Source organism: Episyrphus balteatus, chromosome 4 (genome assembly GCF_945859705.1).
Source record: "Episyrphus balteatus chromosome 4, idEpiBalt1.1, whole genome shotgun sequence".
NCBI classification, from domain to species: Eukaryota; Metazoa; Arthropoda; class Insecta; order Diptera; family Syrphidae; genus Episyrphus; species Episyrphus balteatus.
This window is the reverse complement of record NC_079137.1, coordinates 56303376-56329759: the sequence shown is the minus strand read 5'-3', so window position 1 is coordinate 56329759 and position 26384 is coordinate 56303376. Positions and strand designations below refer to the sequence as shown.

Here is a 26384-nt window from a genome sequence, read left to right as displayed (position 1 = left end):
TTTTTTTCTACACCAGCTCTAGAATGGATAGTATTAGAAGTATTATTTTATAATTTCGCTTTTTGTTTTGTATATCTGATATACTGATGAGATTGGAATCTAACAATAATTACGTAGTTTTTTCTTTGGTTTTGTATTGTTTTTAATTGATGAATGATTCTTCGTGGACTTTGGGAAACTATGTGTGCTATAATAAGAAAGAAAACAAAAATAATGAAAATAAATTCATAATTTTTATGTTTTGTTCACTTGATGAATAATATTCAATTTAATAAAGTTTTTATGTCTGTAGTCTAAAATGCGTTTCACCCAGGTATCTCTGGGCGAATTTAAGTGATATTTTTAAAAAATTAATTGAACTTAAAAATAAAAATGTACTGTGACTTGTGAGACACAGACGAAAGAATCATAGGAATGATTTTTTCAATTTATAAATCAAGCGGACAAAAATTTGATTGTTTTTTCGAACAAAAATTGTAGAAAATAAATAGAAAATAGTATAAGATCAAGGCTCGCAAAGGAAGAAAATGGCAGAAACTCAATCAACAAGTTGCTTGAAACCATTTTTCTTGTTAGATTTTTGGCAGTTTGGAAACAGTTTGAGTTTAATATTTAAGGAGCTTCTAGTTTGCTTCACATTTAAGTTGAGTTACACCGATTGATAAAATCAGCTGGATAATTTTAGTTCTTACATTTGCATTTTTTTCAGAACACATACTTTATTTGTCAGTGTAAAGCAAGGATGTTTACTTAGACCAAATTTATTTAGCCTCTCTCTGAATGAATTTCACTTACATTAACCATGTCGTCGATAATTGTGATTGATTCACCTATCGAGCTTTAAAACAAGATGAACTCTTTATTCAGTTGCTGTACGTTGTGGGTTTTAAAAATAAACCTCAGCGAATTCAAGTTTTCAGAAGATGTAGTAGAATGTTTAGCAATCTCAGCGGGAATTATGGTTCTGATCGGATTGAAATCGTGATGCTTACAAGAACCTAGGAATCCCTGAATTATAAACATGTTCTTCAATAATAAAAGACTTTAAGCTTACAATATTTTAAAATTCAATCATCTTAACGTATTGACCACGTATTAATAATCCAAATATTAGTTTTCCCAATAAGCTCAACATTTTTGAGGAGTATTGTCATCAAAAACCTGGCCATAATTATTTTTCGTGGTTTTTGTTATTATTTCTGTTTAAAATGAGTATTCCTACAAGAAAATACAATATAAACCTAGTTTTTGTTCTCTTTATTTTTTTACAAAAAACTAAAAAAAATTGATTAATGGCCTGTTGTAATCTGCCTGTCGACATTATTTTTCTCAAATTTTTTTCCTCATCCCTAATACCAAATTCTCAGTTTTTTTTTCTCTCTTGCCCAACCTTAATTAAGATCACCCAAAATAAAATACACTAATAACATCGGAAAATTTAATTTAAAAATAAAAAACGTTGCATAAACTAAGGAGTATTTTCTATCAGAAAGTGAAAAACTAATTGACCCTCGATTCTCTAAAGAGCACCTAAGAGCACCCAATTTTTGTTGTATTGTGTTAAAGAATATATAAACTAACTCATAAGTTTCAATTCATCGCAGAATAACGGGGTATACTAAAACAAAATCATTTAAAGTTCAAATAATAACTTACCAAAAATATCAAGTTTTTAGATACTAGTTCTAAGCCCGAATTAAAATAGAAAAAACCATATAATATTTTCAAAACTTTATTAATATCGTTAATAAATAACTGAAGAAGAATTCTCCATTTAAATTTTTTTAGATTTCTATCACGACACTTCGATATCGCATATAGAATTACACTTACCAAAATACTTCGCATTCAAATAAAAATGAGGTAGATGTAACAGTTTACTTTGAACTCATTTTTTAACAATGGCAGCATATTGACACATGTTTATTTTGCACCCACTTTGCCAAACTTTTTGTTGTCAATTTTGATTTTCAGAAAATCGACTTATGACTAGGTTTTTACTGCAAATACTCCTGTGTGGCGGTCAAATTTTTGATCTACAAAATTTTACCAAGTAAGAAACTGTTCAGTTCAGTTTGGACTAGGTAGGTAAAATGCTTAACCATCTTTCCAGAATCTTCATTGGATTTTATTAATAGCATAAGAAGTAAAATAACGAGAAAATCAGTTTCGTAATGTTTATCCTCATTTGAAATAAAATATTACACCTTACTTTATAGATGAAAACTCTCCTTACCTTATAAACTTTATTTTTAAAGCTAGGGGTGGTTTATTAAATATTAATGCTTGAAGAAAGAGCCTTCAAAAAAGATGTGTTTAATATGTAACTTGAATGAATTAGAAAATACTATAACACCTAATTGGTAGATGCCCAATTTACAAAAATTCGAGGCTTGCTTGTTTTGGAAAATGACTTTATCCACTAAGAAATTTGATAATGAGTTATAATTGGTAACAACTTCTCTTCCCTTTACATCTTTTTAGCTAACTGTCTATGATTATGATCTTGGGTTAATAAATGAATTTGAGTTTGAATTTAATCAAACTCAGTGATTTTTTGTATTCATTTTCATAGGTTTCCAGGACTTTAAGAAATTAATTTAGCAAATAGATGCCTAATTATTGTGAAATTATTTAGGTAGATGGACTTAATTATCTTATTTTCGAAAATATATCATAATAATCTCAAAACCCGAATTGAATGATAACTAAACAAAAGAGCTGATGTCCAAACTTTTTTTTTCTTAAATTTTTATTTTATTAATTTAGGAAATAAAAAAATTTTCATATCAGCCAAGGAAATACTTATTAACACCACTTTTTAGAGTAATATATGTACCTACATGAGGTTACCCTTTAGAATCATAAGACCTCAACTAATCCTTTGGACAATCCTTTTTGCATTTTATATGAATTTCAACTCGTGTTAGTTTTCTTTGCATATTCTTTGACTGTTCTAGTTATCTTAGGTACTGCTTTTGTAAGTTAGTTCCACTAAAGTTTGTAACGCATGAGTTACTTTTTTGAAGTATTTTTTCAGTCCGCTATCACTTTTTCATCTTCGAATAATATCTACTGTTAATGAGTTCCTAACCATTTTTTCTATGAATTCTGATCATATTTCATTTACACTTTCTATAGGCACACAACACAGGTGTTTCACTCGTGTAGCAGACTTTCCAGTTTTTTTACCGACTTCCAAAAAGGAGGAGCTATTCAATTCGTCTGTATTTTTTTTTTTTTCTGTTTGTTACCTCATAATTTTGGACTAAGTGAACCAAAATTGATAATTCTTTCTGTATTGGAAAGCTGGTGCCTGCCTATTTCATTCAGTTATTGCCATAGAAACTATTAAAAAAACCATAAAGTCGGTGTTGTTTTTTGATAAAAATGATTATTACATTTACATCTACATTTTTTGCTGGTTTTAGTCCCAGTGGAAGGAATAGAACTAAAAAACATTTAAATTAAATTCCTTTACAAAAAAAAAAACGGAAATATTCAGTTTAAAGTCCATTAAAATGTTTTGTCCAAATTTAATCAAATCAATTAATAAAGCAACATAACTCCAATCTTCTACAACCTACAAATTACTTCTTTTCATTGGTTCCAATTTTATATGAATAAATTCACATTTAAATAAAATTCTAATTTAAATATTTAACTCTTAAAATGGATAAGCACTCTAACCAATCAGGGTCGACAAACGATTATAGAAAAATTAAAAAAAAAAAAAAAACAACATCATCACTAATTCCATCGGACTCAATACTGTCAAGTATATTTAAATAGCAATCAACATCTTGTCAATCAACCCAAGACTACACCAATCGATGATAATTTACAAAAATAACAATATAACAACTGCCCCAAACCAATTTTATTTAGTAAAAAAAAAAAAAATACCACACCAAAACGACATCACTTTATCACTAAGTTATGTTAAATTTTTCTTGTCTTGTATAAAGTTTAATAGGCAGCAGGAGCATCATCATTATCATAGAGGCACTCTATAAAAGCAGTGAAGCTTTTAATTAGAGATGTGATCAAATTGATCACACCATCACATCACAGCCACTTTTATCCGTAAATGGGGAGATCTTCTGTGTGTGGAAGCAGTCACTCTGTCAATAAAACTTCAAACCAATAGAATTGAATTTGAATAAACAAAGTGACCAATGAGATATAACACAAATGATAAGCGTTGACAACCGCAGAGAAACAAACACACAATCAGTTTGCGCCCCACTCTTTTTGTTGTTTTTTTGATAGAAAAAAAAATACCAAAGCCGACTTCAATATCAAACCATAATGTACAAACAATCTGTGACATTTTTTTATAGTTTTTTTTTTTTTCTGTTTATACTATTTTATTATTTTTGATTTTGCCTGTCTCCTCTCTGTATAATGAATAATTTATTAAATTAGCATTTAATTTTTGCTGCACGCGTTCAACTGGTTTTCTGAGTGTATATAGCAGCTAGCTCCTGCTTTTGCTTCAGCTTTTAACTGCCACAACCTTTTTTTTTTAATTTTTTTCTTCCTCGTCGCAACTATGGCGCTGTCATCGTTATCGTCTCTACGTCTATCTATTCAATTCAATTTTTCACAACTTTGGACAGCGAATGCACGAGCTAACAAGAAAAAAAATAAAACTCCAAACAAACGCTGCAGAAAAGTTGACATCTTTCTGTAGCATCCACAAAGATTTTTGTTTCAATGAAACTGCATCATCATAAGCATCATCATCGTCATCGTCATGATTATCATCGAGCCAACAGCAGCACCTCTAACTTTGGCCAATACAGAAACATTCACTTCCTCTGGGTCGACATCGGATCGTCCCGTCGAGTTGTTGTCGTTGTCAAGTGTAAACCAATTTTCGTAGCCATGAACAAAACGAACATCAGTGACAGTCAACTCGGCACCACCGCGCATCAAAGCCATCAACAAAAAAACCACCATATTGCGCCATATCAAACCGTCTTCCATTTTTTTTTTTCATTTTTTTGTTAAAACAATTTGAAATATTAAAATACAACACGACAACATGCATTTATTGTAAAATTTATTGTAAGTTAGGATATTTTAATATAAAAGTTAAAAAAAAAAAAAATATTATAATAAAGATCCACACATGAATACGAGGTATGTGGAATATATGGAAAAACGTTTTGTTGTAACCAATTAATTAGCTATAAATAAAAATTATCTCATATCTGCAACCTGAATGCAAATGCAGGTGGAAGAGATTAAAGTGATGCGCGCGTATAACAAACAACAAGCTTAAAGGCGCACGTTCAATGCAGGCTAGTTAAAAGAGTGTTCCAAGATGAGGGTAGAAGTGAGGGAAAGGAGAGTAAGAAGAGAGGGATCTTTATTAAATTGTGAAATGTACAACTTTTTGTGAAATAATTTATTTTTATTATAACGAGCAGAGTGCGCTCAGTATAGTATACACCACATCTTGATGTGGGATCTTTGGTTTTTTTTTTTAAGTTTGTTTGTTTCTCAAATCCAGGTTATAGTAATAAGATAATTTAATTCATTATTGAGGTATTTGTTGAATGATATGATCGAAAAGTCTGAAGGATTTGAAGGATATTGCCAAGTGACAAGGTCAAAATCTCAAATCGATTTAAAAGCAAATTATATTTGTTAATTTTACTCAAACTGATATTTTAAGTTAGAAAATTAATTAAATAGTCAGAAATTTTTTAAAGAAGAAGAGTTATTAACAGTCTCTATAGTTAAATCTTTACTCTATATAAATTTTATTTATATTAGAAATGCATTTCTAAAACTTCCAGTCTTTTTTACAAGAATCTGTAATTTAATTAACATTTGATTTCGTACCCAAGAAATGTGCATAAATTTCCAAACTACCTATAGAAATATTTGATATAAGAGTTATTTTTATCTTTAAATTTAATGATTTTGACACTATCACTCAAAAAGGAAATTATCACTCTGATACAAACTTTGGAAAAGAAAAATAACTTCCAAAAAAAATGTATGAACTTAGTGGCATGGTCCTACATAACTATATTTTCGGATCTCAATATTTTTTTACATATGCTCTTCAATAAATGTTCAATAGCTATTCCATTTTGATGTTTTGTAATCATTCTTTTTTTTTTACGGAAACAATTGAATACTTTAGAGAAAACATATTTTTTTTGGCAAATTTCTACTAATTTTATAAAAAATTATGTTTTGTTCAAAAAAAATAATTAAAAACTCTCTAAATTTGTCTTAAAACTTTTTTCTCTTTATAAAACTGATTATACCTGGAATTTTTTGTCAAAAATGATTTTAATCGTTTTTGAGTTTTTTTTTATTTTCCTTCTTTGTTTGCTTTGACTTTATTTTATTGAAAAAAAGTGCGTTAGATTTATTTATTTCCTTTAATTTAGGGATTTTTTTTTATAATACAATAATTAATACTTTATTCCAATTTTTAAATAAAAAGCACAAAAAGTTTTTCTTTGGAAAATAACTAATTATAAAAATTCACTGAGCTTCTTGAAAATATAAAAAACTCAGTAGTAGCTCTCATACATTTTTTTTTTCATTAAATTTTCTTTTTTGAGTCTTACTTTATTTCATGTTGTTTTATTTAAAAATTGAAATTTTTTTTTGTAAACATTCTAAATAGATTTAAGAACATAAACGGATTTTTCATAATCAAAAAGAAAAAAATTGGTAGATATTTCATAACGCATTTTTTTATAACATGACTTCAATGTAAAAAAAATAAACACTCAAAAATGATTTAAATACTTTTTAACAAAATAGCTAATTTGAAGAAAACTGTTAACCCTTTCGAACCCAAGCTATGAAAATCAATATTAAAAAATGTTTTTTCAGTATTATCGTATCAAAAACATCACAACTAAGAAACATGAATAGCAAAAAGTTATTTTCCAAAATAATAAATAGCAAAAATAATGTGTTACTCTCATGTTCCATGTAATTAAAATACACTGCCTATGACCACCAAAAAAAGTCGGACAACTGAGAAAATAACTTTTTATAGAACAATAATATATGCTTCTTCTTCTAAGCCAAAAAGCAAAACACTTTCTAAATTAACTTTTTTTATATCTTTTTTTCAAAATTATGACCATATATAAAAATTTTTTTTTTTTGCAAAAAAAAAAGAATAAATGTGAAATTCAGTTCCTTTTTCGATAAAAAAAAATTAAAGGTATAATATTTGACTAAATGTTTGTAATAATCCAGTAACTAGGCATCATTATCTTTCAATTGAGCCATCGATACCTAAAAAAATATTTAATGGAATATTTTTTACGAATTTAAAAAAATATGTTACATGAAAGTAACGCTGGGTCCGAAAGGGTTAAGTAAAAAAAACAAAAAGAACGAAACGACTTAGAGTAACTTCAGGAACCCATGGTTTTCGTCTGTAGCGGTGACTTCTTTTTTCCCCTTGGATTATTTTACACACAAAAAACAATTTCTAAAATCTAAATTTTTTTGATAAACTAAGAACACTTTTACAAATAAAACAGGCAAAATATCTATAAATCAATAATTTGATTAAAAAAAATCTTGGTTTTAAAAACAAAAATGTACATTTTCATCAAATTTCATATAAAACGACCTGGGCCAAAATACTTTTTGATGGCAGTGAAATTTGAAAAAAAATATGGAAATTTGTATCAATATATTTTCATATATTCTAATTGATTTAGAGCCAATTTTTCAATCTTCTAATAAACAGTCAGTTAACTGTTCGACGAATAAAGTTATTAGGCTCATAAACAATCAGATAAAAACATTGAATTTTTCAATCAAGAATAATTTATTCTACAGAATAACAAAAAAAAATTGTCAAATTCAAAAATATTTAAAATTAAACGTCATTTTTATTCATGATTGTTTTTGTTTTCTTGTTTTCCACTGTATTTTTTTCAAAATTCTTTCAAAACAGCTTTGACAACTGACACAATATTTTTATTGAGATTATTCCTTAGAATAATTTTATTCGTTTCTGAAAGAAGCAGATAGATTTATTCTTAGGAATAAGCTATATCTGCCTGTTGAAAAATTGATTTTTTCTCTATCCTTAGGAATAAGTACTAACTGACTGTTTAACTGACTATTGAAAAATTGGCCCTTAGAATGTTTATACTTTAATCTATTATAAAATAACATTTGCACCAATGTTTTGAATGATATTTTTTTATGACAGCTTAAACACAAAGTGATCAAAACAACTGCGATAATTTACTTCAAATTTCAGTTTTATCTGTAAAATCATATATATTTAGGCTCCCGATATTCCTATTTTGAAACTATAGGAACAACGTAAGTCTCCTATGAAGTTAAAGCACAGAAAAATTAATTTCAATTAGGGCCAATTTTTCAATAGTCAGTTAAACAGTCAGTTAGTACTTATTCCTAAGGATAGAGAAAAAATCAATTTTTCAACAAGCAGATATAGCTTATTCCTAAGAATAATTCTATCTGCTTCTTTCAGAGACGAATAAAATTATTCTAAGGAATAATTTCAATAAAAATATTGTGTCAGTTGTCAAAGCTGTTTTGAAAGAATTTTGAAAAAAATACAGTGGAAAACAAGAAAACAAAAACAATCATGAATAAAAATGACGTTTAATTTTAAATATTTTTGAATTTGACAATTTTTTTTTGTTATTCTGTAAAATAAATTATTCTTGATTGAAAAATTCAATGTTTTTATCTGATTGTTTATGAGCCTAATAACTTTATTCGTCGAACAGTTAACTGACTGTTTATTAGAAGATTGAAAAATTGGCTCTTAATAGTTTATTTCATTGTGTTACCAAAAATCAGCTTTAAAACTTTGAATACCACTGCGTTACCCAGATAAACAGAATTGAAATTTTGTAAATGTAAATAATGTTAATTTTATAACTTAATATATTTTTCTACTAATTTGAACTTTTTCTTCAAGAAAAATGAAATTCAAACAAAGGGACAACTTTTTAGGCACTTAATAGTATTTTGGCCCACCTATTTTCTTCGAAATAAAAATAGCAAGGGAATCGGCCGTAAAAGTTGGTTCAACGCTAATTTGGTAAAGTATGATCTGCAGACTTTTGACTTTTCAAAATGGAATAAAATCACTTTTCACTTTCAAACTAATAATGGAATTATGTTCTTCACATTCAAGGATAGCCTGATTACCACTTTTTCCTCACACTAACACAGTTGAGGGTTGTTGATGTAATTACATAATTTATTACTGTTTCAATTGGAACTTTTTCCAAGTTTGGCTGCAAATTTTCCTAAATCTACTCTATCTAAATTTACTATACTATTATTCTTCAGCGAAACTTAAAATATATATTCCTACTTCATTAGAATTTAGTCTTAAAAAACACAACACCTTAAGATTATTTTCTCAATTATAACTATACAAAATAGTGAAAACAATAATTTACAACACTTCACCATTACTTTGTTCTAGTCGTAAAATTTTAACAAGATACTTACTTGTAGTATATCGGGTTCATTTAGTTTAAAATGCTTTTTTACTCTCAAACATGAACTATTACCACATTAAGAAAATTCCATCATAGGAGATCACATATCTTCACCAACTCCAAGGTGAACTAAAAAAACCAAACCCTAAGAACACAAATTTTAATGAACGGTACCCACATACCACAACAATTATTATTTTCGACGAAACATCAACACAACACATATTCTGTACCTATACTCACTAGAAAAAAAAATAATTAGTCTTGAAATGAATTCCGCAACAGAGTCTTCTTCTTCTTTTTTAATATAACCAAGGTCTTCGCAAACAGCCACCACAATGAATCATAAATTCATGTAGCAACATTTTTATAGGTCATATATCTTTGGCATAATTCGTTTCATGCAAGAAGCCACCGCCACCATCCATCCACCAGCACCACCACTGACTGCATTCAGTAGTGGTAAAAGTATCTATTCTATATTCCTCTACACTCTGTGTAGCAGCCATCATCACCATAAGTCGAACGAATAGGTTAGGACATAAAGACGTTCTTTCTGGCTAAGAAAAAAAAAAATAAGAAAGATTTTCTTTAACAGCACAAAGCTATTCTCACGGAAAGTAACAACGATTTGTTGTTGATGTTTTTCTTTCACGCTTATAAAGGATTTAAGATTTTTGCTTCTAACTATCCTTTTTTTGAGTAATTCAGTGTGACCAGGTTAATGTTTTTTTTTTTTATTGAATCTTAAGAAGATTTATTCATCTGTCAAAAATTTGATCCTGATGATTTGGCAGGTTTGTTAAGAAAAAAGGTGAATCCTTTTATAAGCATAGTGTGATATCAGATCCTTTTTGACATTTGGGAACAGGAAAAACTAGAGATTCTGTTAGAAACTAGTTTTCCACTGTAAATTCTGGTCCCCCGGTAAAAAATGGGTGCTGCACCACATCCGCACCATGATCGAAAATTTTTAAACCGCTGCACTACCGCTGCACCATGTCCGCACCATTTCATATTGAAATAATGAAAAAATATGTAAAAAAATTCGCTGCACCACCGCCGCACCACGACTGCACCAAGGCCACACCATTCCATTTTGAATGAAAAATTCGGTGCACCACCGCCGCACCACGATTATGTATCATTGCACAGTGAATTTTTCATATAAAATGAGATGGTGCAGTCGTGGTGTGACGGTTGTGCGACGAACAAGAGAAAAGTAGGTACAAGAGAAAAGTAGGTACTAATTTTTCACTATCGTATGGTCACCCTAGAACTCATTTTCCATCCTCTCAGAATCACCTTCAATGTATGTCAAAATCAGATCTCGTGTGCACACGGCCTAACATCGGTTTTTAGGCTGGCGCACATTTCTCGCAATCATAACACACAAATCTGTGAATTAATAAATTTATGCAAACAAGTCCTCCGAGCAAAGTGAGCTCGCAACACTCTCTATTTTTTTTTCGCGCAACATGAAGCTTTCGAATAAAGAGTCTTGTTTAAACAAGAACAACCTCCTTCACCTCCTTCTGTGGAATATTAATCACGAATTCAGTCAGCAAATCGATCTAAATTTTGAAATGCTGCCTGAAGTTACCTTTACTGTCGTCGTTGCTTCGCGTCGTTTGTCCACTGGCGCAAGATGCGATTATGGTCGTATTAAATTTTCTTCAATTCCCTGTCAACATGCGGTTTAAAATGTGTGAGAGGTGTTGTTGCAAATTTATCAACCATAAATGAAACATTTTAATAAATTTCCACTAAACAAATAAATCTTTGAGACCAATTTCTCACGGGATGATGATGTCCTCTTCAGGCGCTATATAGCACGTCCACCAGGAGCGTGAGTTTGTATGTGCTGAATCATTGGTCTTGTGGATCGATTTACCATAAGCGATTAATACATATAGAAATTATAAAATAATGTTTCATTTTGTTTGGTTAAGAGACGAAGAACTTGCAGCTTGAGAGAGAAGCGAGGCTTCTTCTATGTTGTTGGCTAAAGGATCTTATCTTAAAATTGGTTCGTTTAATATTTTTTGAGGTTAAATTTATTGAGCTGTCGTAGTAAATGTTGTGTTTGGTGTCGTTGTTAATTTTTTGCTTGAACTTGTTAATTATTATCAGATAATATTCTTGGGAATATGATATTTTTTTGTAGTGTGTTTCTAATAAAATATTAGTACCTACCTAAATTGTTTATTTTATGTTTTCTTACTTTTTTTTCTTTTTTTTTTTTTATTACAGATGAATCAAACGTGTAAAGTTTGTGGAGAACCTGCTGCTGGTTTCCATTTTGGTGCTTTCACTTGTGAAGGTTGTAAGGTGAGAAAAATTATTATTTATTATTTCTGATATATATGTAACTATTGCCCATCTCATATTATTTTCATAATGGTTCAAAGTTTTGATTTAAATGAAAATTCTATAATCTATTTCAACCTAGAAAAAATAAAATAATTCGGTCAGAATTAGAAAATAATTCACAAATTACACTGGTCAACAAAATTAAGCTTTTTTTTATGTTACAGAAACCAAGGTATACTTTATATAGGTTTTTTACATCAAGTTTTTGATATAATCCCGTTAGAAAATCGAAAATGCCCTTTTTACCAGTTTTTGAGGTTTTTTTTAGCGTTTAGTTATTTTATTTAAAATAAATTGTAATGGTTTCTAAAAGAACAAAATTTTATCTTTCTAAATCCGTTCAAATCTTTTAAATATCTCTTTTCTTCTTCGAGAAATCTTAAGTTGAAATCAACGTGTTTGTTATAAATATATCATGTTTATTTGCTTTTAATAGCAAATTTCGAAAAATTCTTTACCAATCACTTGTGTCTCAAAAAGGTGATAGAATTTTTTTTGCATCGGATTCGAACTCAGCATACAAAAAACCTATAGAAAAGTATATCTTTGTGTCTGTAACAAAAACCTTGTTGACCAGTGTTATTATTTTAAATAAAATTTCCTCTTTTCCTCAAATTTTGTTTGTATGTATTTTAATATCAATTTTTGTCTCAAAATAAGCTATCAATAAAATAGATTTAAAAATTCGACAAGCAACAATTAAAAATTTTATTAAGGAGCTTATTAGACCGAGAGCTTTGACCTTTGAACAGATTTCATGATTTATTTCACTTTAAAAAAATGTTACACATACACCATAGTGATCCGTTTCCATTTTAACCCAAAAATATGACAATTTCTGTCTAAATATTAGAACAGACTGCTCTTTGTTAACCAGTATTTAACTGATTTTTTTTATATTTTTGTAATATCAGCGAACAAAACCGCTTTACTTGTTAAAATGGTCAACTTTAAATCTAATAATGTCAATTGAAATGTTAAAATTGTCAACATACAAACAATGTTAATTCGACTATGTCCTTTTAACATAAACAAATTATTATTTCACCTGCATATATTCATTGATGAATATAAGAACTTTGTAAAAATTTAAACAGAAAAACTAGTTAAGATCAACGAATTCGTTTGGAAGGAAAACCATGAACCATGAAAAAAAATTTAAGAGCATTTTTGTAAAAAAAAAACTAACTCAACAAGTATAAGTATATGGGACTATTGATACAAATTACATGGGAAAAAAGCTTAGATTTTTAATGTAAAAATTTTGTTTTTAAACTTTGTGAAAGAATAATTTTATTTTTAACTCACAACAAATTATAAGGTTTATATATTTAAAATTACTAAAAAACAATTTTTTAAATTGTTTGAATATTGAATTAAAGCACCATTTAATAATTTTTATAATTCGTACAGACATAACAACATTCCTGAGAAATTTTAAATTTTTGACGATAGAATTTAGAAAAATAAAATTAAATAGGTATGATTTCGGAATGCAAAACTAATTCAAAGTACGGCCATGCTGTAATTTCTTTAAGTACAGGATAGTTATTATTTTATTAAATAAAATGCGCGACTGAACTGGGTCACACAAACTTTCTCTTAAAATACAAATTGCTAAAATTTTTAAGACTTATATAAAAATGATGTTTATGAACATAAAAAAAACATAAATCATCAAATCATCAAATAAAAAAACTTGCTCTTTGAAGAAATTGAGCTAGAAAAAAATTTATACAGTCGAATTTCTTTTATAAAATGCATTTAAAAAAAAAAAATTGAAATTTTTAAAGGATACATAGATAGTAGCTACTTTATTCAGTAATATTAAAATTAATGTTACATATACAATTTCCGTTTTCACGAATGACTTTTAAAGGCATTAAAAAAAAAAAAAAAAACAATTTTTTTATAAGGTTCAAAACCATAGAGGTAGAAAATTTGATGTCCATACATTTTTTTTAAACCAAAACAACTTTATTCTTCAACATATTCTTCAAAAATTTCTAAATGCTTTGAAAAAAAAAATAATAAAAATCATTATTTGCTTTTGTAAAAACTATTAATTATTATCTAAAACCCATAAAAAAAAATTTAAAAAAAAATTAAAATTCGATTTTTCAAAAAAAAAAATTCAAAACTATTTTTTCCAAATTTTATATTTGGCTTATATTAAAAAAGGGTGCATAAATGCTTTTGTATGAACAAATTTGATGAAATCGAATTATGGTTTGAGAGAAAACTTTTTTTAAAAGCGTTAATAATGATTTTAGAAAAAAATGTGTTTAAAAAAACGGAACCCATTTTTTTGACATTCTCATTTCATTGTAATGCCATGGCTAATTGCTATCTCAATTTTTTTTTTGTTCGTACGACTGCATAATTTGATATAATTATAGTACTTATATCGCAGCAAAAATACATATTTGGATTTAAATAACTCAGCAACCATTTGTCAAAAAAACTTCTGGTTTTCAACTATGAATAAAGCTTAAATATACCTTTCATTTGATGTGTCACTTGATGGATTTGGAGAAAAAAATTTAAAACGTATTTTTTTTTTTGGAAGAGGTTAACCTTGATTTTTTTCTGAAAAAATCGAAAAAAAAATATTTTTTATTTTTTTCTTAAATCCACTTTTTTTCCTAAATCACTTTTTCTACAATTTCTTAATATTAAAAAAATAAGATGATAAGAATTTTATGATATTAAAAATAAAACTTAAGTTAATCAAAATACAAAAGTTCTTATAGCGCAATACATCAAAGAAAACTATGTTGGATTAAAAAAAAATAAGTGTTTTCAAATTTTGTCTAATGTGTTCTTAATCGTTGCCCTACAAACATCAATTACTTGAAAAAAAATTAACTAAAGTAGCCAAACACTAAACTTCTACTGAAATGGTTTGACTTCTTACAAAATCAATTCATCATACACATCAGATGTCTTAACTCTTAATTATAACAACCAAATCCATATTCAATAGCAGAACAAAACCTTTTTCATCTTATTCTTTATGGCCTCTCTGTAAGACCTCATAGAGTGTTCTAAATTTTTTTTTTTTTTTTTTGCTCACATAAAGAACACAAAACGAATATTGTACCCCCCTGGAGCGCTAATGATGTTGTTCAACAATAACAATTGCAAGTAATTTGTCAAAAACGCTTAATGCATTAACCATTACACAATTCTATTTCAATTACCTTCCATCATCTCTCTCCGTCTCTGCGATGGCCATTATAACGCTCGGTGCGGTGCGGTGGTTCACCGCCTTCGATTTAACCTCTGTTAAAGAAAATTACCGCCCACCAACCGCAGAGAACACCATAGCACCGCACTAATCATCAGTTTCTTTGCCCAAATGCACGTTCTAATAGCTCTCTGTGCTCTGGGTATAGGGTATAACAGAGTATACACATAAAAATAGAAGCTTTGAAAACCGACAAAAGAATCGGCCTAGTTTTGAGCGGCCAAATTGCATAATAATTCTTACAAAAGCCATTACTAATGTTTGTTACTTGTTTTGGCTTTTGTTTATCCACCGTTTTGCGTAGTTTGTTGCTCATTTTGTTTAAGACCTGACTGACGACGACCGCGACCGGCCCTCAATCCGTGTTTCATCGGCCTGTCTTAGTGTGCTGTCGCTTTTCATTGTCCATAAATGCATTTTATTTTGTATTTTTTTGTTAGTCTTTCAAATCCACAAGAACGGCCTTCAACCCAATAGATTCTTAGATATGTTCGGTTAAATGTTGTATCATCAATGCACGTTTTTTTTTTTTTTTTTTTGTTTTTATTTTTCATTGTTTACTGTGCTGCTTCTTCATTTTTTTGTTACTTATTTTTTTATTTGAACCACCTTCACTCTAAACAGAAGAGACCCCGCACTTGAAGGGGGGACTTCTGTTTGTAGCATCTTCAACATAACAACAAAACGTTACGAGATCGGTGCGGTTAACATCGAAGGCGGGAGGCTGTTGGCTGCTGCCTGTTCGCACAGTAGCCCATAATCATTTTTCAAACGTCTTCGCCCAAGCAGACCAATTTGTCCGTGGCTTTTTGGTACGTTTTGTTTTGCGTTCTATTCGGATATATCTACCTTGCAGCAGCAGCGCAGCCATCATGCCGCTTTTGCTGAGGTTATACTTGTTGCAAATTGACCTCAAAAGTTATTTAAGGAGAAATAAGACAAAAAAAAAAAACAAGAAGATTTAACAAACTTCTTTTGGATAACAATAAAACCACACCAAAGTAAAAAACAACAACAAAAATAAAAGAGAAAAAAAAAAGAAATTGTGTAATTCCACAAGTTCGCCAAAAAGCACGAAGTTAATGACTTTTAACAAAACGTGGATAGCTCCAGCTTAAACAAAAAAACAAGATTTCTTTGGCCATCCGCACTGATTCATCGACCACCCCCGTCTTCGTATTTGACTTCGTCCGATGTTAAGATCGAGATCGACCAAGCATTTGGTGATCCATGGAATCAGGGCTTTGATGAATGAAATTTTTTTTTTTTTTTTGTTTTTAACTTTTCATACTCGAATTATTATGTTAATTACTTTGGTCTGATCTGAGCAGTTTTTCTTTTCTTCAATATTTGGTCATGATAGTGATGAAGCTGATTTGATGCTGATGAGAAGATGAAAGGAAGTTTTTTTTATGGAAGATGGGTGGGCTGGTCAATTTTAGTGTTATGTTACAGAATCATTAAAATGCAGTTAGACGAATTCGAAAAAGATAAAAACATCACACTTATTTTCAACCTTTGTAGGTATATAAAAAAGATTAGATTTTATATCACATATTTCAAGGTCAAGTGAACACTTGCGTCCATTCTTTTGCTTCCGGTCTAATTTTTATTTAAGGTTAGTTTTGTCATTAATAGATCATGAAAAAAAATAAATACCGAACATTTTTGTAAACCTATGAGGCACCCTGTTTGCCTCCGAAGGACCAAGTTGTAAAAAGTTCCATAGATTTTTTCAGTGAGATTGATAGAGGTCATCTTTAAGACAATCTTTTTTTATCTTATTATCTTATCTTATCTTTTTTCCTGATGCTAATTATGTCTTTATTTCAAAAGTAGCGAAATCAGGTTGAAAATCTTGCTTTAGTTTAAAGTCAGCTTTTATTTGTTGTATTCTGGCAATTGAAGCAATTTTCTCCTGTTGGCTTCGTTCTCGAGTAGAACGGTTTTTACATCTTCTGGGGGGTTGTTTTCTTCAAATATCTCCATTTGTTGTTTTCAAAAAAATTAATTTTTAAAACATAATTTTTAAAAAAACTTGTGTTAACTCCCAAAAATGTTAATGATTTTATTATTATCAATTTTCTTTAAATAATTTTTAGAAATTAAATCTGAACAGACATTTTTTTTCTGTCAATGCAAAAAATTTAAATAAACATTTTAAAACATTAAACATATTTTTATAAAAGTGTATTTAACCCTTTATATGTCAAAAGCGTGTATTTTAAAATTAACCACCTTGAAACACTTGCTTTTAATTACACTGGTTAACAAAATTAAACTTTTTTTTTGTTGCCGAAACAAAAATATACTTTTCTGAAGGTTTTCGGTGTGCTGAACTCGAATCTGAAGTAAAAAAAAATTAATCAGCTCCCGTTTTTGAAATATTACCGTTAGAAAATGCAGTACTTTGGACCTTATTCTTTTTTATAAGGAAAATTTTTTGAGCATATTTAGTAAGTACTATTTACCACCTTTTTAAATCTGTTTAAATCTTTACTATATCTTTTTTACTGCCGGAGATATCCTAAGTTATTTGGTATTTTTATAAATTTTATAACGTCATTATCTTCTATATGTTATATGAAGCCAAACCCACTTACTTCTGTTTGAGATATCTCGGGCAATATAAAAGATATTGAAAAGATTTAAACAGGTGTCGAAAGATGGAAAACAGTTCTTATAGAAACCGTTACTATATATGCTCAAACAATTTTCTTTATACAAAAGAAGAAGGTCCGAAGAATTCAAAAAAACGTATTTTTGCATTTTCTAACGGTAATATCTCAAAAACGGGAGCTGATTGGTTGTTTCTGACTTCGGATTCGAGTTCAGCACACCAAAAACCTTCAGAAAAGTATATTTTTGTTTTGGCAACAAAACCCTTGTAAACCAGTGTTATTATTAGGTAAGCACTTTTTTTTATTTAATAATTTTATTATTTATAGCCCAGGAAAAATAGATTTTTTCAAGGAAAAAATGTGTAACAGGCTGATTTTTGGTATACAGCTGGGTGTTAGGATGCTTTAAAATCTTTGAAAAGTCCTGAAGTTTCCTCTGTCCGCAAGTCCCATTATAAAAACCAAAGTTTTAGTTTTTCAAAATAGCTTTACACCTTAGATTGATTCAATTTCAATCCAAAATAGCATTATGAAAAATAAAATTTGTAGTCTGAGTATAAAACAAACACAAAAAAAATTCCAGTTGCACAAATTTAGAAATTATAAGATCAAATATTTTGAGCCTTGTTTATTAACTAAATAATAAAATTTAACGAAGAAAAAAAATAACAAAAATAATACAAAATTATTACAATTATTTTTATTTTAAGTGGAGTGATTGAATATGAGTACCCGCATGTATACGTTACTTTTGATACTAGTACCCGCATCAATAATATCGTTACTCGTTACTTTCGTATGTTTCGTGTGTTTCGCATGTTTCGTTACTTTCGTTACTTTCGCATGCTTCGTGTGTTTCGTACATTTCGTATATTTCATGTATTTGATACGTTTCGTATGTTTGGTATTTTAAGTATGTTTCGTACATTGGTATAAGGGTGTACAAATTTTTTTTTTTTTTTTAAACCAAAAACAATTTCTATAATCTAAGCTACATTTTAAGGTTATAAACATTAAAATTAGTTGCGGCATTCTCATGAAATAAGAGTTTAAAGGTAGCTATATTGAATTTTTTTCGTTTTTTTTTAATCAAACGTGGAAACTTTTTTGATTTTTTTCCAAATTTTTAGACAAAACTTTGGTAATTTTTTGTTTATATTCGTTCAGTAATCTTATCACAATTCTTTATAGACCTTTATTTCAAAAGGACAACGCGCGGATCTCGAAATATTAACACTTCAATACAACCATGTCGAACAATTTTTCATTTTTTTTTCTATTGAGAGTGATTTTCAAACCTCGTTTTCTCTGCTTTATTTTGTGTTGAAAATTTTGCACCGAAAATAAACTAATTTTTTTGAAAAACCAAAAAACTTTTGTACATTCTTAAGCTAAATATCAATACCATTAACACCAAGGCCATAAACAGATTGGTTGCGTTGTTACATATTTTGGCCAAATAGAGAAAATACGAAAACGTCTCTTTTGATATTTCTGTATAAATTATCGATAACACAATGATTATTGAACCTTGGCACTACTGTTTTAATCGAGACAAAAGTAAACTCCAGATAATTATCTGCAGTTAGCATTCTGACTATGGTTACGATACCGACACGAGATGCGAAATGCGACAAATTGAGTGTATCACTTTATTTCGTATCTCTTACATCGGATTTAGTTTAGAAACTGGAATCGCGTCGTTACTCGTATGTTTCGTATCTCTTACGTTTCGTATGTTTCGTTACTTCAGTACCCAGTAACGAAACATACGAGTAACGATACTGTTTAGAAAGTAACGTTCCGTTACTCGTTACTGAAGTGAATACCCGCATTTTAGTAACGAATACATACGATTTGCTACAGCTCTATTGAATATAATTCAATATAAGTTGAAGTGAAACGCTTTATAAATTTTTGGAGTTGAGGTCACTTGAACTTATATTGAATTAATAAAATTTATTTCATTCGATTATCTTTACAAATGCGAAAGTTATCCACCAATTTATAAACGTTGCAACGCGTTGAGTCGTTTATGTGACGGAACACCCCCTCTTAACAGCTAATCGACATTTCAGTGACAAACTATATGAAACAATGTCTTGATTCTCCACATCATTTGATGGGAACTATAACAATAATTTTTACCGACTATCAACTCCTCAAAACACGCTGATCCTATCACTTAAAAACCCATTATTCAATAGGTACCAATAGCTTATACCCACTTGGATAAACAATCATTAACCATTATTTTTTAACTAAATCGCATGTAAATTGATTAAATATCATGCAATTTGTCGAACTAATCTAAAGCTTTAATCAAAAAAATTAATCCCATAACATCATTCATTCATTCATGCCGCTGCCATTCTTACCACAAAAAATAGTCGTCCCATCGAAGAACACCCAACCAGACAGAGAGAGACCCAAAAGAGTATAGATACATAATATTCATTCAAACAAACAAAACAAACATTTAACTATTTTAAAATTTAACTTACAACCTACTTAAGAAAAATATGCGCAATAAATTCCAATAGAATCGCGCACTCTCGCAAGATAGCAATCTTTGCAACAAATCGCAATGCCAAAGCTGTGCAATGCGAAACAATAATGAAAAAAAATAAAAAAATATTGTAGCGCGTTATAAAAGGTGAAAAACTATTTTTGGGGGCGTAAAAACAAAAACTCTTCACTGCAGCGCAAAGAGTAACAGCTCTGCATTTCCGACCCAGTAATCTTGATGCCCAATTAACCTTAGAAGAGTTGTTGTATTGTTGGAAAAGTGTTATATTGTTATACCTTTGGAAGGTTGTTGTAATTTTTTTGTGTTGGTTTTTTGTCTTCGCAAGAGATTCATTTTGGTATGAACAATTTATTTGCCTTATCAGAAACAAAGCAAAGATCAACTTAGAACATCTGTGCGCTTTTTTTTTCAAAGTTATATTCGATTGATGCACTAAGTCAAGTTCTTGATATTTTTTTTCTATGAATTGATTGATGTATCTTGGATTGTATTTATTTTGGAATGTGATGCAAGCTAGAGTAATCAAGATTCAATTAATACGAAAGTTCGAAGATTCGATTGAAATGATGAAATAAGACTTTAAACAAAAGACTTGACAGCAAAGCGGTTCAAGTACTTGCCGTGGGATTGATACTTGTGGAAGTACTGAAATCATATTGTGCAGTGCAAATGAGATGTAATCAGTGTCAAAAGGTTTTGTCCATATCGATAAATCAAAAACAATATAAATTGGTCTTTAGGAGTATTGTTGGTTTCGTAAAACAATCAAATTCAAGGTTTTCGTCAAAAAGTTTTTATTTAAATTTTTATCTGTGGCTAAACTATCCTCGCCTACTTTTCACAAGATCGTTGTCTCCAAGCTGACTAGTTAAGTAAAGGTGTCTTAAAATGTGTTAAACTGTTGACAAGCTTAAGATATCCCACAAGAGATAATGGAAACCAAAATTGACAAAGAAAAAGGTTGTATATTTATGTTTTTATATAAACTCGCTTATCCTCCTTTTAGCCGAAAAAACTAGCGTTTGACCTACATTACTATATAAAATAATAGCTACAGTAGCGAGCAAAAAAAAAATGCAAACGAAAGAGGTAGAGTTTTGAACGAGACCTAAGTTACCAAATTTGGCATATTGAAAGTCAATTTGAGGAATATTTTACTCCAAAACTATTATTTGGTCAAAAACCTACCTAAATATGCGTTTTTAGACGAGCAAAAAATGCAAATGTTTTTATTGTTTGCATTTTTTTTTTGCTAGCTACTGTACATTGAAAACCGATTGGTGTTACCATTTTTTTGCAAACCTTTGGCAAGGTTAGGTTCAAAAAAAAATATTTTTAATATCTCAAAATACTGAGTTAAGGCTTAAAAATTTGGTTTGTAAATATATTTTTTTATCAAAAAAAAAAAAAAAAACAAATAAACAAACAATAAAAAATATTATTTAATATGAAAATATTTTGCAAAAATTATACTTAAAAGTTTGCATCCGGGTGTTCTTAATTAGTATCATAACATTTAGGAATTTTTATCAATATGCTAAAATTTTGTTTTGGTCACAAAGTGATTTTTTCTTAATGAATTTTATAATTAATGAGAAAATTAGTCTAAAATAACCAAATTGAGGGAAAACAAAAATATTTATTGAAAGGATAATATAAGCTAAACAATATTATTTATGTACATATACCTAATGATTTTGCTACCGGAATTATTTAACCTGAACAAAGAAGAAATCTAAAATTATTTATTCACAAATTATACTAATTCGTTCCGTTTTATTTTCATCGCAAATGTTAAGACTTTAATCCTATCATGATAATCAGACATAAAATTTGATTAAAAAACAACGCATTAAACATAATAAATAGTAATTTCTATTTTTTTGTTAAGTGTATGGTTTCTTTGATATGTCTCTTTTTAAATAGTTTAAAATTTTGGCTCCAAAAATAAAGAAATTAAAAGGACACTTTTAAGGAGCAGGTATAAAAATTACAAATATTTTTAAAAACCGTTCAAACAATTTTTAAAACTTTTTTTGTTTTAATAGGTTTTGTTTGAAAAAAAAAAACAAAAAAATTGATTTTAAATGCTTTCGTTGTGCATAGTTCTTTTTTTGTTTGCCAATCAAATAATAAATTTAAAAAAAATCAAATAAAAATTCTATCCATCGATTTAGGCCGATGTTTATCAATTGCATTAAACATTTGGGATTAAATGATTCGAAGGCCATCCAATCATAGAAGAAGAATAACTCTTCAAAAAATTTAAAGAGTTAGAAATTTTAATACAGAATAAGGAACGATAACTACCTTTATGTTTGAAATTTCAAATCAGTTTAAAATCCATTCTTTAAACCAGATGATGTCATATCAAATTTTGTTCATAAATAAATTAACTTGTTGATAAATTAAGAACCTAAAAAAATTCCCATCAGCACAAAAAAAAAATTGATCGAAAAATCATTAAAATCTGCTCTGTCTAAAATATTTCCAATTAACATCTTTTGCTGCCTTCTAAATCGTTTTATAAAATAATTTATTTGCTGTCTGAATACTCTCAATACTTAAATGTTATTATTCAAAAATTATACCATCTATAACTTGTAGAACTAATTTAAAAACAATGCAAATCTTTCAACTTAAAATGTCATCGTCAATCAAATCAAAAATTAAAAAAAAAAAAAAAAACAATAAAAACAAGATAAATAATGCTAGCATTGAAAATGAAATTAAAAAAAAAATAAATAAAACAAAAAAAACGTGTTTGTAATTATCGACGAGCAAAATAAATGCCAAACCATGTTTCAATCAATCAAAATCACACAAAAATACTCCATTCCCCCTTCCCTTCACACTCACACAATCAAAATCCTTCCCCAACACTTAACCCATTTAAGTCTTTATCAGTTCAATTAAGTTTTTACTTTCAATACAACAACATTTTTAATTGCTGACGTCTAACTCACACCAAACCAATCCGTTTCACTTCACTCAACCAAACCACCACCCTAATGTCGATCCAAACTATAATTTCAATTTTCTCTTTCTATATTTCACAGTCGTTTTTTGGCCGCTCCTACAACAATTTGTCATCCATCTCCGAGTGCAAAAATAACGGCGAATGCATCATTAACAAGAAAAATCGGACAGCATGCAAGGCGTGCCGCCTGCGGAAATGTCTCATGGTTGGCATGTCAAAGAGCGGCTCACGCTACGGTCGTCGCTCCAATTGGTTCAAAATCCATTGCCTCCTACAGGAGCAACAACAACAAGCGGCGGCCGCTGCTGCCGCCGCCGCCGCCCACCACAATAGTCACAATAATAATCAAAAGGGCGCTGCACCGGGCTCCGTCAACCAGCACCAACCATCGGCAGCCACATCACTCAGCATGCTAGGTCATCCGGGTGCGTATCCACCTGGTCTCTATCCGCCACGTACAAAAGAGGAACTCATGATGCTGGGCTTAACAGAAGATTACGGTAAGCATCTTGCTGCTGCACAGTCACCTTCGGTCAGTTCGCCGGATAGTCATAATTCAGACAGTTCGGTGGATGTGAATGTGCGGAGTAATACGCTGTTGCGGCTGGGAAAATCCCCAATGGACATGCCACCGCATTTGAGTAAAGACTTGTTCCTGCCACTGCCGTTCCCAGGCTTGGGTTCGATGCCAGTTATGCCGCCGCCAGCCTTTCTCCCGCCATCCCATTTGCTATTTCCTGGATATCATCCTGCTCTCTATCAGCATCATCAAGGATTGTTGAAGCCGTCTTCAGCGTCGTCGGCGCTGGAGCAACAGCAGCATCACCTCTTTAGCAATGCCACTTCGCCACTTTCGACAAGTGGCAGCAGTAGCACGAATAATCGATATACACCGACGAAAAGTGTGGAAAAGGATACAATCAGTGATCGGGGAAGTCCTTCACTCTTCCTTAATAACAACAACAATAATCACATTGGTGGCAACAACGGCAGTAAATCAGCAGCTGAAGAGCTGACAAAGAGGTTCTACTTGGATGCCATGTTGAAGTCACAGCGACAGCAGTTATCTTCAACATGCAATACATCCACCACCAACTCAACGACGACTGTGACGCATGCAACAATCACACCGAATTCTGACAGCGGGGTGATGTGTGGCAATAAAAGTTCCACCGATGACGACATTGATGCCGAAATCGAGGAGCATTGTGATGAAGATGACGACATCAATGATGCTGCAACTGATTGCAGTGAGAATCTAGTGGTTTCTATGACACCTCCAAGATCACCAACTATTCAGACAGGAGTTACCACAGTTACCGCCGCGACCACTGATCATCAGGATAATCCAATTGATTTGAGTATGAAAACTGGAAGCAGTTCGATGAGTAGTAAGAGCAGTATTGATGGTTCGATTGATGACAATCGACGGTTATCTGGGGCGGAAAGTGATGGTAGAAGTGGTTTGGGGGAGGGCGATGATGATGAGACAAGAACTACAATTACAACAACAATTAAAAAGAGTACACCATTTAGTAATAATAAGGCCAGTAATAATAATAGTGACGATGAAGGTTCGTGCGAATTCGATCATCATAGTATAAAACGGATAAAAATGCATATTACAACGACACCGTTAGATCTGACAACAAGGGTTTGAATATGTTTTTTATTCTTGATAATAGGGAAATATGATATCACTAATAAAAGTTGAAGAAAAGAGATATTAATGAACAATTTCTTAGAAAAAGTCACATTACCAAGTAAAAAGAAAATTGTTTTATGAACCAACATTTCATTTAACCAGGTTTGACTGTTTTTCAAAATTTTGATTGTTTTACTTAAAATGGCTTCCCTTCTATACAAAAATACTCAAAAATCATTCCTACTATTTAATTTAAGTGTGAAAGAAGGAACATTTCCCTGGGACTAAGTATCAGTGCAAAATTATTTTTGAAGAATTTGATAAATAGCGTCTTAATTTTCTATCGAAAGCGAAAACTGTTAAAAATATACAAATTACCTATGCATTTTGTTTTGATATATTCCACGATGGCATTATTTTTTTATTTTTATATTTAAGTAATAAAATTTAAAAAAAAAATAAAATAAAAAAAGAAAATTGCCGTTTGATATTTTTCTTATAAATAGAATTTTTTTTAATTTTGTTGTTATTTATATACAATTTAGTTTAATAACAAAAAATTATATATAAAATAAATATGAATAATTGTTTTAATTTTAAGTTTATAATTTAGTAAAACAAACAAAATTAAATATACTTAAACAAAATTGTGATGTGATGTGCGTGCTAAAATCTTTTTAATGGATTTTTGTTGTTTTTGAAAATTAAGTATCTTATTTATTTATTCTTATTAAAAATTAAATTAAAAAAAAAAAACAATTGTTACAAGTATATAATAATTTTAAGTTTAAATTAATAGAGAAGAAAAAAAAATAAACACAGTTAAATGAGCCAAGTATTTTATTATTTATATACAAAAATAAAGTGTATTGCGTATATCTTTTATTAAAAATTTAAAAATTGTAAATAAATATCTAGTATTTTTATATAAATTTTATATTGATATTATAGTCAAACAAAAAAAAAACAAAAAATTTAGCAAATTCTTTTTTATTATTTTTAATAGCCAGTAAGTCTATGATATTACAAAAAATTGTTAGTTGAATATTTAAGGAAAATAAAAAAAAAAAATATTTTTCGAAACAGTTTTTTTTTTTTAATGAAGACATTTTATTTTACAATCGCAGACATGAAGACTTTTTAAACTAAAAATGTAGACATTTTTCCTCCTTAAAGCCAGTTTACTTCATGAAGACTTTTTATTCTACAAATGAAGACATTTTTACTCCTTGAAGAAAATTTATATTTCATGAAGACTTTTTATTTTATGTAGGAAATCTTATATTCATGGATCCAGTTATACTTGTTGAAGTTTACTTCGTGAAGAATTTTAAGAAGAATTAGAAAAGCGGAAGAAGGGGTAGAAAATAACGAAATAGAAGAAGTAGATATGAAGTAGAAAAAGAAGAAGAATAAGAAGAAGAAGAAATAAAAAAGAATAAATAGAAAGGAAGAAATAAAGAAGAAGAGAAGTACAAGATGTAGAAGAAG

The 26384-nt window shown here is 29.5% G+C and overlaps 1 protein-coding gene across 2 annotated transcripts in view; it reads left to right on the top strand.

Annotated features, from left to right (window-relative positions):
• Positions 1-25296, top strand: part of LOC129918521 (knirps-related protein) — a 62326-nt gene extending 37030 nt beyond the window's left edge. For both annotated transcript variants that reach the window (XM_055999114.1, XM_055999115.1), the window contains 2 exons: positions 11748-11825; positions 23328-25296. In XM_055999114.1, coding sequence (XP_055855089.1) covers positions 11748-11825; positions 23328-24908 — 1659 coding nt within the window. In that variant the 3' untranslated portion in view covers positions 24909-25296. The remainder of the gene's footprint in view (positions 1-11747; positions 11826-23327) is intronic.
• Positions 25297-26384: the final 1088 nt, after the last annotated feature.